The sequence below is a fragment of the Mustelus asterias genome, unplaced genomic scaffold (assembly GCF_964213995.1).
Source record: "Mustelus asterias unplaced genomic scaffold, sMusAst1.hap1.1 HAP1_SCAFFOLD_785, whole genome shotgun sequence".
Taxonomy (NCBI): Eukaryota; Metazoa; Chordata; class Chondrichthyes; order Carcharhiniformes; family Triakidae; genus Mustelus; species Mustelus asterias.
In genome coordinates this window covers 160,812-177,329 of record NW_027590732.1, presented here as the reverse complement: position 1 = coordinate 177,329, position 16,518 = coordinate 160,812, and the positions used below count along the sequence as shown (strand labels likewise).

The window sequence follows — 16,518 nt, the reverse complement described above, 5'->3', positions numbered from 1 at the left end:
GGGATCTTATGGAGACTTATAAGATAATGCGGGGGCTGGATAGGGTGGAGGCGGAGAGATTCTTTCCACTTAGTAAGGAAGTTAAAACTAGAGGACACAGCCTCAAAATAAAGGGGGGTCGGTTTAAGACAGAGTTGAGGAGGAACTTCTTCTCCCAGAGGGTGGTGAATCTCTGGAATTCTCTGCCCACTGAGGTGGTGGAGGCTACCTCGCTGAATATGTTTAAAGCGCGGATGGATGGATTCCTGATCGGTAAGGGAATTAAGGGTTATGGGGATCAGGCTGGTAAGTGGTACTGATCCACGTCAGATCAGCCATGATCTTATTGAATGGCGGGGCAGGCTCGAGGGGCTAGATGGCCTACTCCTGCTCCTATTTCTTATGTTCTTATGTTCTTGTGTGGAGTCTGCACGTTCTCCCTCGTGTCTGTCTGGGTTTCCTCCGGGTGCTCCGGTTTCCTCCCACAATCCAAAGATGTGCAGGTTAGGTGGATTGGCCATGCTAAATTGCCCCTTAGTGTCCAAAGATGTACAGATAAGGGGGATTAGCCATGCTAAATTGTCCCTGAGTGTGCAAAGATGTGCAGGTTAGCTGGATTGGCCGTGCTAAATTGCCCTTTAGTGTTCAAAGATGAGCAGCTTAGGTGGATTGGCCATGCTAATTTGACCCTTAGTGTCAAAGATTTGCAGGTTAGGTGGATTGGCCATGCTAAATTGCTCCTTAGTGTCCAAAGATGTGCAGGTTAGGTGGATTGGCCATGCTAAATTGCCCCTCAGTATCCAAAGATATGCAGGTTAGGGGGATTGGCCATGCTAAATTGCCTCTTCGTGTCCAAAGGTGTGTGGGTTAGGGGGATTGGCGATGTTAAATTGTTCCTTATGTCCAAAGATGTGCAGATTCGGTGGATTGGCCATGCTAAATTGCCCCTTAGTGTCCAAAGATGTGCAGGTTAAGTGGATTGGCCATGCTAAATTGCCTCAGTGTCCAAAGATGTGCAGCTTAGGTGGATTGGCCTTGCTAGTTTGACCCTTAGTGCCAAAGATGTTCAGGTTAGGTGGATTGGCCATGCTAAATTGCCCCTTAGTGTCCAAAGATGTGCGGGTTAGATGGATTGGCCATGCTAAATTGCCTCTTAGTGTCCAAAGATGTGCAGGTTAGGTGGATTGGCCATGCTAAATTGCTCCTTAGTGTCCAAAGATGTGCTGGTTAGGTGGATTGGTCATGCTAAATTGCCCCTCAGTATCCAAAGATATGCAGGTTAGAGGGATTGGCCATGCTAAATTGCCCCATAGTATCCAAAGATATGCAGGTTAGGGGGATTGGCCATGCTAAATTGCCTCTGAGTGTTCAAAGATGTGTAGGTTCGGTGGATTGGCCATGCTAAATTGCCCCTTAGTGTCCAAAGATGTGCAGGTTAAGTGGATTGGCCATGCTAAATTGCCCCTTAGTATCCAAAGATGTGTAGATTAGGTGGATTGGCCATGCTAAATTGCCCCTTAGTATCCAAAGATGTGTAGATTAGGTGGATTGGCCATGCTAAATTGCCCCTTAGTGTCCAAAGATGTGCAGGTTAGGTGGATTGGCCATGCTAAATTGCCTCTTAGTGTCCAAAGATGTGCAGGTTAGGTGGATTGGCCATGCTAAATTGCCTCTTAGTGTCAGGGTAAATGCGTGAGGTTACGGGGATAGGGCTGGGTGAGATTGTGGTCGGTGCAGACTCGATGGGCTGAATGGCCTCCTTCTGCACTGGGTGGACTCGATGTGAATTTTAATTCCACCAGATACCTGATTGGATTCAATCCCGAGCCCCCCAGAGTGTTAGCGTGGACCGTGAGGCCATTAGTCCAGTGACATTCCCACCAGCGGGTCAGGAAGAGTGGGACAGGACAGTTACAAAGATTTAGATAACAATGCTGGTCGCCACACAGGAAGGAAGATCAAACATCGAGAGCAGTTTAACTCACACAGATCAATGTATTCATTCGTTAATCATTTAAAATTCAGAGCAGGATTCTCCGAGTAATGAGTGATTGGACTGGCTTCCTATTGGTTCATTGGAGAGTAAGCTGGGCAGACCAGGCACCTGTGCCCCTCCCCCGGGATCCTCTGTGTCCACCCGCCCCCCCCCTCCCCCCCCCCCGCGACTCCCTGTGGCCACCCCTGTCCTCCGTGTCCCCCTGTGTCCTCCCTCTCCCGGGACCCTCTGTGTCTACTCCCCCGCCCCCCGGGACTCTCTGTGTCCACCCCCTTCCCTGGGACACCCTGTGTCCTGTCCTCTCCCCCGGGACACCCTGTGTCTACCCCCCTCTCCCTCGGGACCCTCTGTGTCCACCACCCCCCTCCCCTGCGACCCTCTTTGTCCACCCCATCTCCCCTGGCACCCTCTGTGTCCACCTCCTCTCTTCGGGACCCCCTGTGCCCACCTCCCTCCCCCGGGACCCTCTGTGTCCAGCCCCTCTCCCCCGGGATCCCCTGTGTCGATCCCCCCTCCCCCAGGGCCCTCTGTGTCCACCGCCCCTCCCCTGGGACCTTCTGTGTCCTCCCCCTCTCCCCCGGGACCCTCTGTGTCTACTCCCCCTCCCCTGGGACCCCCTGTGTCCATCCCCCCTCCCCCAGGGCCCTCTGTGTCCACCCCTCACCCTCCGGGACCTTCTATGTCCATCCCTTCTGCCCCCAGGACCCTCTGTGTCCACCTCGTCTTCCCCGGGACTCTGTGTCCTCCCCTGTTCCCCGGGACCCTCTGTGTGCATCCCCGTCCCTCGGGACCCTCAGGATACACCCCTGTGTGTCCCTCCTCTCCCTCTGGGACCCTCTGTGCCCATCCCTGTCCCTCAGGAACCTCTGTGTCCTCCCGTGACCCCCGGGACCCTCTTGATACCCCCACCCCCCCGTGACCCCCCCCTCTCCCCTGGGATCATCAGTGTCCATCTCTAAACCCCAGGGACCTTCCTGGTACCCCCCCCTGTGTCCCCCCTCTACCCCGGGACCCTCTGTGTCCATCTCTGACCCCCGGGGCACTCCTGATATCTAGCTATTTGTCCCCCCTCTCCTGGGACCCTCTGTGTCCATCCCTGTCCCCTGGGACCCTCCTCATAACCCCCACTTTGTGTCCCCCCTCCCCCGGGACCCTCTGTGTCCATCCCTGTCCCCTGGGACCCTCCTTATTCCCCTGTGTCCAATCCCTCTACTCTTCATGACCCTCCTAATACCCCCCTGTGTTCCCCTGTCCTCCGGCACCCTCCTGATAGCCCCCTATGTCCCACCCCTCCATCCCCGGGACCCATCTGTTACCCCCCCATCCTCCCCCCTGCCCTCTGGGACTCTCGTGATTCCTTTTGTGTCTCCTCCCAGCAAGGCGTTGCCTGGATGGGCGCGGCTCCCAACAACACTCGAAAAGCTCGACACCATCCAGGACAAAGCAGCCCCGCTTGATTGGCACCCCATCCACAAACACTCACACCCTCCACCACCCACGCAGCCGTGTGTACCATCGACAAGATGCACCGAGGTTCCTTAGACCTTCCAGACCCAACACCTCTACCATCTAGAAGGATAAGGGGCAGCAGACACATGGGGAACACCCCCACCTGGAAATTCCCCTCCGAGCCACTCACCGTCCCGCCCAATTTTACACCCACTGCCAGATAGGGAAGGGGACGCACTCCCAGCGGAGGCAATGCAGAGGGTCCCGGACCACCCCAATGCCCCAAAGATTCAATTCCAGTCACTCACCACCCCCTGACCCACACCCCCCCGCTCCCCCCGCAATTTATCAGTGACCAATCTCACTGAAAGCTTTGAATTAGATCCCAAATCCACGCGGTTGCAATAAGCTTCCATCTCCGGCTTTTCCTCCGGGCCGGAGTTAGAGGTAGGGTGTGGGGTTTGTGGAGGAGATACACATCTGGATGTGTACATGGGAGGTAATTCCCGGGTAAACTGTTTGCATCTTCAGCATCGTCCCGATGGCCTTCCCTTTCTCAACCTCGCCGTAGTAGACATATGGTTTGATGTAGAAGATCTTAACGCAGTAACCTGGAGCGGCGAGAGTGAAGGAAAATTAGAGTTTGTTTCTGGAATCCATTCGTGGGACATGGGCGTCGCTGGCTGGGCCAGCATTCATTGCCCGTCCCGAGTTGCCCTTGGAGGGCAGTTGAGAGTCAACCACATTGGCCTTGGCCAAATAGAAAATGCTGGAAAATCTCAGCGGATCTGACAGCATCTGTGGGGAGAGAATAGAGAGAGGGCACCGCGGTGGCGCAGTGGTTAGCACTGCTGCCTCGCGGGGTCAGGGACCCGGGTTCGATTCCCGGCTTGGGGTCACTGTCTGTGCAGAGTTTGCACGTTCTCCCCGTGTCTGCGTGGGTTTCCTCCGGGTGCTCCGGTTTCCTCCCACAGTCCGAAAGACATGCTGGTGAGGTGGATTGGCCATGCTAAATTGCCCCTTAGTGTCCAAAGATGTGCAGGTTAGGTGGATTGGCCATGCTAAATTGCCCCTTAGTGTCCAAAGATGTGCAGGTTAGGTGGATTGGCCATGCTAAATTGCCCCTTAGTGTCCAAAGATGTGCAGGTTAGGTGGATTGGCCATGCTAAATTGCACCTTAGTGTCCAAAGATGAGCAGATTAGGTGGATTGGCCATGCTAAATTGCCCCTTAGTGTCCAAAGATGTGCTGGTGAGGTGGATTGGCCATGCTAAATTGCCCCTTAGTGTCCAAAGATGTGTAATTAGTTGGATTGGCCATGCTAAATTGCACCTTAGTGTCCAAAGATGTGCAGGTTAGGTGGATTGGCCATGCTAAATTGCCCCTTAGTGTCCAAAGATGTGCAGGTTAGGTGGATTGGCCATGCTAAATTGCTCCTTAGTGTCCAAAGATGTGCAGGTTAGGTGGATTGGCCATGCTAAATTGCCCCTTAGTGTCCAAAGATGTGCAGGTTTGGTGGATTGGCCATGCTAAATTGCTCCTTAGTGTCCAAAGATGAGCAGATTAGGTGGATTGGCCATGCTAAATTGCCCCTTCGTGTCCAAAGATGTGCAGGTTAGGTGGATTGGCCATGCTAAATTGCCCCTTAGTGTCCAAAGATGTGCAGGTTAGGTGGATTGGCCATGCTAAATTGCCCCTTAGTGTCCAAAGATGTGCAGGTTAGGTGGATTGGCCATGCTAAATAGCCCCTTAGTGTCCAAAGATGTGCACGTTAGGTGGATTGGCCGTGCTAATTTGCCCCTTAGTGTCCAAAGATGTGTCGTTAGGTGGATTGGCCATGCTAAATTGCCCCTTAGTGTCCAAAGATGTGCACGTTAGGTGGATTGGCCGTGCTAATTTGCCCCTTAGTGTCCAAAGATGTGTCGTTAGGTGGATTGGCCATGCTAAATTGATCTTTAGTGTCCAAAGATGTGCTGGTTAGGGTGCATTGGCCATGCTAAATTCTCCCTCACTGTTACCCGAACAGGCGCCGGAGTGTGGCGACTGGGGGATTTTCACAGTAACTTCATTGCAGTGTTAATGTAAGCCTACGCGTGACACTAATAAATCAACTTAACTTGAAAAAAAAGTCACACACACTTTTGAGAAAGAGGTTTCATGCGCACGAAATATACAGGGCTATGGGTGGAGAGTGGGGTGAGTTGCCCTTGTCGAGAGACAGCACGGCACGATGGGCCGAACGGTTGCTCTTCTGCAGCTACTCGCTGTTGCTCAGGCCTGTGGCCGAGCACAGGCCCCGTCTGACAGAGGAGGAAAGGAGAAGAAGGTCCCATGCAATGCGAGGGAGAGGTTTCATTCTCTCCCTTGCTGTGGGATTGCACTGTGCCATCATCACACCACACCAGGCTTGGCCGTGGAGGACTCCCGGGTCTCCTGGCCGCGCTGTATCAGACCACGGAGACAGGGGCAGCCCACGTGCACAGAGGCAGGGAGGCGCTGAATACGCTGCGAACTTTCTCTCACCTGATCCACTCAACAGCACCCCATTGTCAATCGCGTTGCGGTTGCCATAGGGATTGGCCCGCCGCACCAGCCTGCCGCTGAAGGGGGCGTAAACAGTCCACCCATCGCTGCAGATCACATCGACCCCCTTGTGCGTGCGTCTGCCCCTGGTAACAAGAGAACACAATGAGCCCCGCACCTCTTCCGCATCTCCGCATGTCCCCGCTATTAGTCAGCACTGCTGCCTCACAGCTCCAGGGACCCGGGTTCGATTCCCGGCTCAGGTCACTGTCTGTGTGGAGCCAGCACAGCGCCCTCGTGTCTGCGTGGGTTTCCTCCGGGTGCTTTGGTTTCCTCCCACAGTCCGAAAGGCGTGTTGTTTAGTTGGATTGGCCGTGCAAAATTTGCATCATAGAGTCATAGAGGTTTCCAGCATGGAAACAGGCCCTTTGGCCAGGAGGATTGGCCGTGCTAAATTGCCCCTAAGTGTCCAAAGATGTGCAGGTTAGGAGGATTGGCCATGCTAAATTACCCCTACGTGTCCAAAGATGTGTAGGTAAGGTGGATTGGCCATGCTAAATTGCCCCTACGTGTCCAAAGATGTGCAGGTTAGGTGGATTGGCGATGCTAAATTGCCCCTACGTGTCCAAAGATGTGCAGGTTAGGTGGATTGGCCATGCTAAATTGCCCCTTAGTGTCCAAAGATGTACAGGTTAGGTGGATTGGCAATGCTAAATTGCCCCTACGTCTCCAAAGAAGTGTAGGTTCGGTGGGTTGGCCATGCTAAATTGCCCCTTAGTGTCCAAAGATGTGTAGGTTAGGTGGATTGGCCATGCTAAATTGCCCCTACGTCTCCAAAGATGTGTCGGTCTGGTGGATTGGCCATGCTAAATTGCCCCTGAGTGTCCAAAGATGCACAGGTTAGGTGGATTGGCAATGCTAAATTGCCTCTTAGTGTCCAAAGATGTGTAGTTGGGTGGATTGGCCATGCTAAATTGCCCCTTAGTGTCCAAAGATGTACAGGTTAGGTGGATAGGCCATGCTAAATTGCCCCTTAGTGTACCTGAACAGGAGTGCAGCGACTTGGGGATTTTCTCAATCACTTCATTGCAGTGTTAATGTAAGCCTTACTTGAGATAGAAATGAATAAATTTTAACCCTCCTGTGAATTACCTTCAGAGATGTGAAAGGTGCCACGTAGGGCCTGATTTTACCAAAACCTCACGCCCGTTTTCGGGTGCGAAATCGCGGTAAAGTTGGGCGTCGGGCCTTTAACGTGATCTGCACCCGAATCCGAGCAGATCGCGCATTTACCGACACCCGATTCGGGCGTGGGTCCGGCTCGCGCCCGAATCGGGCGGCCCGACGACTTAAATGCATTTCAATCGACTGAATGAACCGCGCGCCCAACTCTGCCGCCTAATCCCACTTTACCGTCTTCTAGCCCGATCCGCGTGCGCGCTGTTACCGACCTGCATAATAAAAGTCTGAAGTCACCGCTGCAGTCTCCGAAGAGCGGGGTCGGAGACTGCAACCGCTCTCTGACCCAGGTCATCCTCTGGTCGGGGCGGGAGGGGGGGGGGAGGGGAGGGGGTGTGATGTCTCATGTGCTAAGCCCCGCCCACAGCGCAGATCGGGTCAGAGCCGGCAAAACGCGTCCGGGTGCGCTGCAAAGAGGATTCCAGGCGCGGATCTATTTGACGCCCAGATCCGGCACTTGGACTCAAAATGGTAAAATTCCCCGCAAAAAGGCAAATATTTCTTGTCAAAGGACAACACAAAGACATTGATAAAAGTGAGTACCTGGGCGCTCCATAAGCCCCACTGCCGTACTGATCAGTCCCTCTCACAATGTTCGAAGGGTTGCCAGAACAAAGCTGACCCCATTCTCCAGACATCACTAAAACAAGAGAGGATTAAACAGAGAGAGGGTAATTGTGACATCCTGTCATCAGTCAAAATGTTAAATTTACCAGTGACAAAACAAACAATTGTCTTGTATTCTTTCCACGGTGAAAATAGAGTGGGATTAGACTGGGTGGGATATTAAAGGGTGCGGGGAGTGAGGGGGGAGAGTGGGATGAGACTGGGTGGGATATTAAAGGGTGCGGGGAGTGAGGGGGGAGAGTGGGATTGGACTGGGTGGGATATTAAAGGGTGCGGGGTGTGAGGGGGAGAGTGGGATTAGACTGGGAGGGATATTGAAGGGTGCGGGGAGTGAGGGAGAGAGTGGGATTAGACTGGGAGGGATATTAAAGGGTGCGGGGAGTGAGGGGGAGAGTGGGTTTAGACTGGGTGGGATATTAAAGGGTGCGGGAAGTGAGGGGGAGTGTGGGGTTAGACTGGGTGGGATATTAAAGTGTGCGGGAGGTGAGGGGGAGAGTGGGATTAGACTGGGTGGGATATTGAGGGGTGTGGGGAGTGAGGGGGAGAGTGGGATTAGACTGGGAGGGATATTAAAGGGTGTGGAGAGTGAGGGAGAGAGTGGGATTAGACTGGGAGGAATATTAAAGGGTGCGGGGAGTGAGGGGGAGAGTGGGATTGGACTGGGTGGGATATTAAAGGTGTACGGGGAGTGAGGGGGAGAGTGGGATTAGACTGGGTGGGTTATTAAAGGGTGCGGGGTGTGAGGGGGGAGAGTGGGATTAGACTGGGTGGGATATTAAATGGTGCGGGGAGTGAGGGGGAGAGTGGGATTAGACTGAGTGGGATATGAAAGGGTGCGGGGAGTGAGGGGGAGAGTGGGATTAGACTGGGTGGGATATTAAAGGGTGCGGGGAGTGAGGGGGAGAGTGGGATTAGACTGGGTGGAATATTGAAGGGTGCAGGGAGTGACGGGGGAGAGTGGGATTAGACTGGGTGGAATATTAAAGGGTGCGGGAGGTGAGGGGGAGAGTGGGATTAGACTGTGTGGGATATTAAAGGGTGCGGGGAGTGAGGGGGGGGAGTGGGATTAGACAGGGTGGGATATTAAAGGGTGCAGGGAGTGAGGGAGAGAGTGGGATTAGACTGGGTGGGATATTAAAGGGTGCGGGGAGTGATGGGGAGGGTGGGATTATTAGAGGGTGGGATATTAAAGGGTGCGGGGAGTGAGGGGGAGAGTGGGATTAGACTGGGTGGGTTATTAAAGGGTGCGGGGTGTGAGGGGGGAGAGTGGGATTAGACTGGGTGGGATATTAAATGGTGCGGGGAGTGAGAGGGAGAGTGGGATTAGACTGGGTGGGATATGAAAGGGTGCGGGGAGTGAGGGGGAGAGTGGGATTAGACTCGGTGGGATATTAAAGGGTGCGGAGAGTGAGGGGGAGAGTGGGATTAGACTGGGTGGAATATTGAAGGGTGCAGGGAGTGACGGGGGAGAGTGGGATTAGACTGGGTGGGATATTAAAGGGTGCGGAGAGTGAGGGGGAGAGTGGGATTAGACTGGGAGGGATATTAAAGGGTGCGGAGAGTGAGGGGGAGAGTGGGATTAGACTGGGTGGGATATTAAAGGGTGCGGGAGGTGAGGGGGAGAGTGGGATTAGACTGGGTGGGATATTAAAGGGTGCGGAGAGTGAGGGGGAGAGTGGGATTAGATTGGGTGGGATATTAAAGGGTGCGGGAGGTGAGGGGGAGAGTGGGATTGGACTGTGTGGGATATTAAAGGGTGCGGGGAATGAGGGGGGGGAGTGGGATTAGACTGGGTGGGATATTAAAGGGTGCGGGGAGTGAGGGGGGAGAGTGGGATTAGACTGGGTGGGATATTAAAGGGTGCGGGGAGTGAGGAGGAGAGTGGGATTAGACTGGGAGGGATATTAAAGGGTGCGGGGAGTGAGGAGGAGAGTGGGATTAGACTGGGAGGGTTATTAAAGGGTGCGGGGAGTGAGGGGGAGAGTGGGATTAGACTGGGTGGGATATTAAAGGGTGCGGGGAGTGAGGGGGAGAGTGGGATTAGACTGGGAGGGATATTAAAGTGTGCGGGGAGTGATGGGGGGGTGGGATTATTAGAGGGTGGGATATTAAAGGGTGCGGGGAGTGAGGAGGAGAGTGGGATTAGACTGGGAGGGATATTAAAGGGTGCGGACTGACCCTTATTGTCAGGCGAATATACGCTGGGAATAAGGTTAAATGAATCAGCGAGTTCAGGACAGAAACATCTTGAATCCTCACAAACAACTCCCTCAACACGAGACAGGAAAATGAAATCTTTTTGTTTCGGTTCCGCTGTGTTTGAACTTTATGAACTTTGAACTGTTTCTGTGAATGCTTTAAGCGATCATAAAATCCCAAATAATTCCTCATCCTTGTGTCCCTCCGTCCCGAACAACGATTGACTTACCCTGAGTTGAGAGAATGAACAGTATGAGTCCCTTTAACATCATTCTGCCTCTGAGTATCTGGGGAGAGAGTTTCACTTATTATAAATTCGTAAATTCATCAGATATCGGAGCAGAATTAGCCCATTCGGCCCATTGAGTCCACTGCGCCAGTCCATCACGGCTGATATGCTTCTCATCCGCATTTTCCTGCCTGCTCCCCAAATTATTATTCTCGAATCATCCACCTGAAGTTTATTTATTCGTGTCACAAGTCGGCTTACATTAACACCGCAGTGAAGTTACTGTGAAAATCCCCTAGTGGCCACACTCCGGCGCCTGTTCGGGTAACACTGAGGGAGAATTTAGCACGGCCAATGCACCCTAACCAGCACGTCTTTCAGACTGCGGGAGGAAACTGGAGCACCCGGAGGAAACCCACGCAGACACGGGGGGGAGCTCCACACAGACAGTGACCCAAGCCGGGAATCGAACCCAGCTTCCTGGCGCTGAGAGGCAGCAGTGTTAACCCATTGTGCCACCGTGCCACAACCCCGTGCGTGTTGGAGAGAGAGAGAGAGAGAGGGAGATGCAGAGAGAGGGAGATGGAGAGGGAGGGACATGGAGAGAGAGGGAGATGGAGAGAGAGGAGGATGGAGAAAGAAGGAGATGGAGAGGGAGGGAGGGGGATGGAGAGAGCGGAGGATGGAGAGAGAGGGAGATGGAGAGAGAGGGAGATGGAGAGAGAGGGAGTTGGAGAGAGAGGGAGATGGAGAGAGGGGAGGATGGAGAGAGAGGGAGATGGAGAGAGAGGGGGATGGAGAGATGGAGGATGGAGAGAGTGGGAGATGTAGAGAGAGGGAGATGGAGAGAGAGGGAGATGGAGAGAGAGGGAGATGTAGAGAGAGGAAAATGGAGAGAGAGGAAGATGGAGAGAGAGGGAGATGGAGAGAGAGGGAGATGGAGAGAGAGGGAGATGGAGAGAGAGGAGGATGGAGAGAGAGGGAGATGGAGAGAGAGGGAGATGGAGAGAGAGGGAGATGGAGAGAGAGGAGGATGGAGAGAGAGGGAGATGGAGAGAGAGGGAGATGGAGAGAGAGGAGGATGGAGAGAGAGGGAGATGGAGAGAGAGGGAGTTGGAGAGAGAGGGAGATGGAGAGAGAGGGAGATGGAGAGAGAGGGAGATGGAGAGAGAAAGAGATGGAGAGAGAGGGAGATGGAGAGAGAGGGGGATGGAGAGAGAGGGAGTTGGAGAGAGAGGGAGATGGAGAGAGAGGGAGATGGAGAGAGAGGGAGATGGAGAGAGAAAGAGATGGAGAGAGAGGGAGATGGAGAGAGAGGGGGATGGAGAGAGAGGGAGATGGAGAGAGGGGAGATGGAGAGAGAAAGAGATGGAGAGAGAGGGAGATGGAGAGAGAGGGGGATGGAGAGAGAGGGAGATGGAGAGAGAGGGGGATGGAGAGAGAGGGAGATGGAGAGAGAGGGAGTTGGAGAGAGAGGGAGATGGAGAGAGAGGGAGTTGGAGAGAGAGGGAGATGGAGAGAGGGGAGATGGAGAGAGAAAGAGATGGAGAGAGAGGGAGATGGAGAGAGAGGGGGATGGAGAGAGAGGAGGATGGAGAGAGAGGGAGATGGAGAGAGAGGGAGTTGGAGAGAGAGGAAGGTGGAGATAGAGGGAGTTGGAGAGAGAAGGCGTCTCTCTCTCTCTCTCTTCGCATCTTGCTCTCTCCCCATTTCCTTGAGAGGGCAGCGTCTTGCGGTAATTCTCTGATGAATGATGTCTGTCAGTCCATGATTCGTTCAACTTCCTGGTATCAGTTCGAAATTTGTCAGAATAAGTGACGCATTGTTTTTCAAATGGAAGTTTCGTTTGGGACTGTCATGTGGCAAGCAGGACAGGAGAGAGCGGAACTAGACCATCCTTGGGCCTATTTTTATCTTGGCTTGCAATATCCTGACTTAGTTTCTGATGAACCCTGTCTCTGACCCTCTTGCTGTCTAGGTCACTTGCTGTGACCACATCCAGCTGGAGGCGATGGCCTAGTGGCGTTATCGCTGGACTAATTAATCCAGAAACTCAGCTAATGTTCTGGGGGCCCGGGTTCGAATCCCGCCACGGCAGATGGTGGAATTTGAATTCAATAAAAAAAATCTGGAATTAAGAATCGACTGATTGTCGGAAAAACCCATCTGGTTCCTTTCGGGAAGGAAATCTGCCGCCCTTACCCAGTCTGGCCTACATGTGACTCCAGAGCCACAGCCAATGTGGTTGACTCTCAACTGCCCTCCAAGGGCAACTAGGGATGGGAAATAAATGCTGGACCAGCCAGCGACGCCCATGTCTCACGAATGAATAAAAAAACTCAAAGCATTATTGATGACCAAGTTACAGAGACGGATAGTCAACAGTGAGGGGAAAGGTCCTACAGCGCAGGAGGAGACCATTCGGCCCATTGAGCCTGCACTGACAACAATCCCATCCAGCCTCTATCCCTGTAACCCCTCATAATTACCCTGATAGTCCCCCTGACATTAAGGATCAATTTAGCACAGCCAATCCACCTAACCTGCACATCTTTGGATACTTAGGGACAACTTAGCACGGCCAATCCACCTAACCTGCACATCTTTGGATACTTAGGGACAACTTAGCACGGCCAATCCACCTAACCTGCACATGTTTCGGACTGTGGGAGGAAACCGGAGCACCCGGAGTAAACCCACGCAGACACGGGGAGAACGTGCAGACTCCGCACAGACAGTGACCCGAGCCGGGAATCGAACCAGGGTCCCTGGCGCTGTGAGGCAGCAGTGCTAACCCGCTGTGCCGCTGTGCCACCCCTACATTCTACACCCTCTCCTTTCCTTCTCTCCTATGCATTCTATGAACAGTATGCTTTGTCTGGATAGCACGCAAGAAACAATACTTTTCACTGCATCCCGATACATATGACAATAATAAATCAAATCAAATTAAAATTTCCTTTCCTAAAGGAGGGATTAGTGAACCAGGATGGATTTTTCTGATAATGGGCATTGTCCTGTCTGCTCCTGGTTAAGAAATGGTTATCTCGATGTGAATATGTGGCGGGTAAATTCAGGAAGTCTATGTGTAGCGTTGTTGCTTCAACTCGGAAGTTGATCGCGCTGTGGTTAGTTGTGGCACACCATTATAAAGAAGGCTCCTTGGACCACGGATGGCATTACTCAACTGTGACCATGACTCGGACAGTCTCTGCTCCTCTCTGGGTGGTCTGTGTCTCTCTGTGTCTCGCTGCTGGTAAGATTGGCCTTGTATCTAACCCCAACCCTCTGAGAATCTCCCTCTCCCCTGCCCAGATCACCACCGAACACTACCCTGAGATTCCGAAAGGGTCTCTGTATCTTCCTGTTCATCAGACTAAAGAGGGGAGCGGTGATAGCCAGAAACCGTGGGGGTGAGGAGAGAGAGAGAGAGAGAGTGTGAGAGGGAGAATGAGAGTGTGAGAGGGAGAGAGAGAATGAGAGAGAGAGTGAGAGAATGAGAGTGCGAGAGGGAGAGAGAGAATGAGAGAGAGAGAGAAGGAGAGAGAATGAGAGAGGGAGAGAGGGAGAGTGAGAGAATGAGAGTGCGAGAGGGAGAGAGAGAATGAGAGAGAGAGAGAAGGAGAGAGAATGAGAGAGAGAGAGTGAGAGAATGAGAGTGCGAGAGGGAGAGAGAGAATGAGAGAGAGAGAGTGAGAGAGAGTGAGAGAATGAGAGTGCGAGAGGGAGAGAGAGAATGAGAGAGGGAGAGTGAGAGAATGAGAGTGTGAGAGGGAGAGAGAGAACGAGAGAGAGTGAGAGAATGAGAGTGTGAGAGGGAGAGAGAGAATGAGAGAGAGAGGGAGAGAGAATGAGAGAAGGAGAGAGAGAGAGTGAGAGAATGAGAGTGTGAGAAGGAGAGAGAGAAGGAGAGAGAGAGAGAGAGTGAGAGAGAGAATGAGAGGAGAGAGAGAGAGTGAGAGAATGAGAGTGCGAGAGGGAGAGAGAGAATGAGAGAGGGAGAGAGAGAGTGGGAGAATGAGAGTGTGAGAGGGAGAGAGAGAATGAGAGAGAGAGAGAGAGGGAGAGAGAGAGAGTGAGAGAGAATGAGAGTGTGAGAGAGGGAGAGAATGAGAGAGAGGGAGTGAGAGAGAGAATGAGAGAGGGAGAGAGAGTGGGAGAGAATGAGAGAGAGAGAGAGTGAGAGAGAGTGAGAGAATGAGAGTGCGAGAGGGAGAGAAAGAATGAGAGAGAGAGAGTGAGAGAATGAGAGTGTGAGAGGGAGAGAGAGAATGAGAGAAGGAGAGAGAGTGAGAGAATGAGAGTGTGAGAGGGGGAGAGAGAACAAGAGAGAGAGAGAGTGAGAGAGAGAATGAGAGAAGGAAAGAGAGAGTGAGAGAATGAGAGTGTGAGAGGGAGAGAGAGAACAAGAGAGAGAGAGAGAGTGAGAGAGAGAATGAGAGAAGGAGAGAGAGAGAGAGAGAATGAGAGAGAGAGAGTGAGAGAGAATGAGAGTGTGAGAGAGGGAGAGAGAGAGAGTGAGTGAGAGAATGAGAGAGAGAGAGTGTGAGAGAATGAGAGTGTGAGAGGGAGAGAGAGAATGAGAGAGAGTGAGTGAGAGAGAGAATGAGAGAGAGAGAGTGAGAGAGAGAATGACAGAGAGAGTGAGAGAGAGAATGAGAGAGGGAGAGAGAGTGATGCGCGTTATCACACACGAGGCTTGAGATGTTCAAGGAAATAAAGGCTTTTATTTACTATTACAACGAAGCTACCATATATAATACACGATCCCAGACTGAGGGGTCCCAGACAGAGCAGTGACCTTTACACCTCTCCCAGGAGGCGGAGCCCGACTGGGATGTACCATAATAACTATAATACAAGGTGTAACAGCCCAACCCTAACCCCAACAGCAACAAGTAGAACAACCCATCCCTAACCCCAACAGCAACATATATACATACTCGTAGTACTGGCCAGACCCTGGCTCAGTACTACCTAGTGGGAACCAACGATGGTTCACCACAGAGAGAGAGAGTGAGAGAGAGAATGAGAGAGAGAGAGTGAGAGAGAGAATGAGAGAAGGAGAGAGAGAGAGAGAGAGTGAGAGAGAGAGAGAGTGAGAGAGAGAGAGAGAGTAAGAGAGAGTGAGAGAATGGGAGTGTGAGAGGGAGAGAGAGAATGAGAGAGAAAGAGTGAAAGAGAGAGGGAGAGAGAGAAAGTGAGAGTCAGAGAGGGAATGAGAGAGAGAGTGAGAGGGAGAGAGAGAGAGAGAGAGAGAGACAGAGAGAGACAGGGAGAGAGACAGAGAGGGAGAGAGAGAGAGTGGGAGTCAGAGCGGGAATGTGAGAGAGTGAGAGTGAGAGAGAGTGAGAGAGAGAAAGAGAGAGAGTGAGAGTCAGAGATGGAATGGGAGAGAGGGAGAGAGAATGAAAGAGAGAGTGAGAGTGAAAGAGAGAGAGAGAGAGGGAGGGATAGCGAGAGAGAATGAGACAGAGAGAGAGAGGGTGAGAGAGAGAGAGTGAGAAAGAATGAGAGAGAGAGTGAGAGATGGAAAAAGAGAAGGTTGATTTGATTTGATTTATTATTGTCACATGTGTTGGGATACAGTGAAAAGTATTGTTTCTTGCGCGCTATACAGACAAAGCATACCGTTCATAGAAAAGGAAAGGAGAGGGTGCAGGATGTAGTGTTACAGTTACAGCTAGGGTGTCGAGAAAGATCAACTGAATGCGAGGTAGGTCCATTCAAAAGTCTGACAGCAGCAGGGAAGAAGCTGTTCTTGAGTCGGTTGGTGCGTGACTTTTGTATCTTTTTCCCGATGGGAGAAAGTGGAAGAGAGAATGTCCGGGGTGCGTGGGGTCCTTGATTATGGGGCGGCACGGTGGCACAGTGGGTTAGCGCTGCTGCCTCACAGCGCCAGGGACCCGCGTTCGATTCCCAGCCTCGGGTCACTGTCTGTGTGGAGTTTGCACATTCTCCCAGGTTTCTTCTGGGTGCTCCGGTTTCCTCCCACAGTCCGAAAGACGTGCTTGTTAGGGTGGATTGGCCGTGCTAAATTCTCCCTCCATGTTACCTGAACAGGCACTGGAGTGTGGCGACTAGGGGATTTTCACAGTAACTTCATTGCAGTGTTAATGTAAGCCTTACTTGTGACTAATAAAGGGATAAAAATGATGCTGGTAGTTTTGCCGAGGCAGCGGGAAGTGTAGACGGAGTCAATGGATGGGAGGCTGGTTTGCGTGATGGACTGGGCTACATTCACGACCTTTTGTAGTTCCTTGTGGTCTTGGGCAGAG

At 52.4% G+C, this 16,518-nt stretch overlaps 2 protein-coding genes across 5 annotated transcripts in view; one reads left to right on the top strand and one right to left on the bottom strand.

Annotated features, from left to right (window-relative positions):
• Positions 1-3,127: 3,127 nt before the first annotated feature.
• LOC144487441 (leukocyte cell-derived chemotaxin-2-like) overlaps positions 3,128-16,518 on the bottom strand; it is an 84,067-nt gene continuing 70,676 nt past the window's right edge. For 3 of the 4 annotated variants that reach the window (XM_078205517.1, XM_078205518.1, XM_078205515.1), the window contains 4 exons: positions 10,241-10,298; positions 7,729-7,825; positions 5,947-6,092; positions 3,745-4,035 (listed from right to left, as the gene is read on the bottom strand). In XM_078205517.1, the coding sequence (XP_078061643.1) occupies positions 3,866-4,035; positions 5,947-6,092; positions 7,729-7,825; positions 10,241-10,283 (456 nt within the window). In that variant the 5' untranslated portion in view covers positions 10,284-10,298 and the 3' untranslated portion in view covers positions 3,745-3,865. Of the gene's footprint in view, positions 4,036-5,946; positions 6,093-7,728; positions 7,826-10,240; positions 10,299-16,518 lie in introns of all 4 variants that reach the window. The other variant, XM_078205516.1, reaches the window with a different exon arrangement.
• The window catches only part of LOC144487438 (uncharacterized), a 59,979-nt gene continuing 56,863 nt past the window's right edge, over positions 13,403-16,518 (top strand). The window contains exon 1 of the mRNA XM_078205512.1: positions 13,403-13,496. Within this exon, the coding sequence (XP_078061638.1) occupies positions 13,436-13,496 (61 nt within the window). The 5' untranslated portion in view covers positions 13,403-13,435. The remainder of the gene's footprint in view (positions 13,497-16,518) is intronic.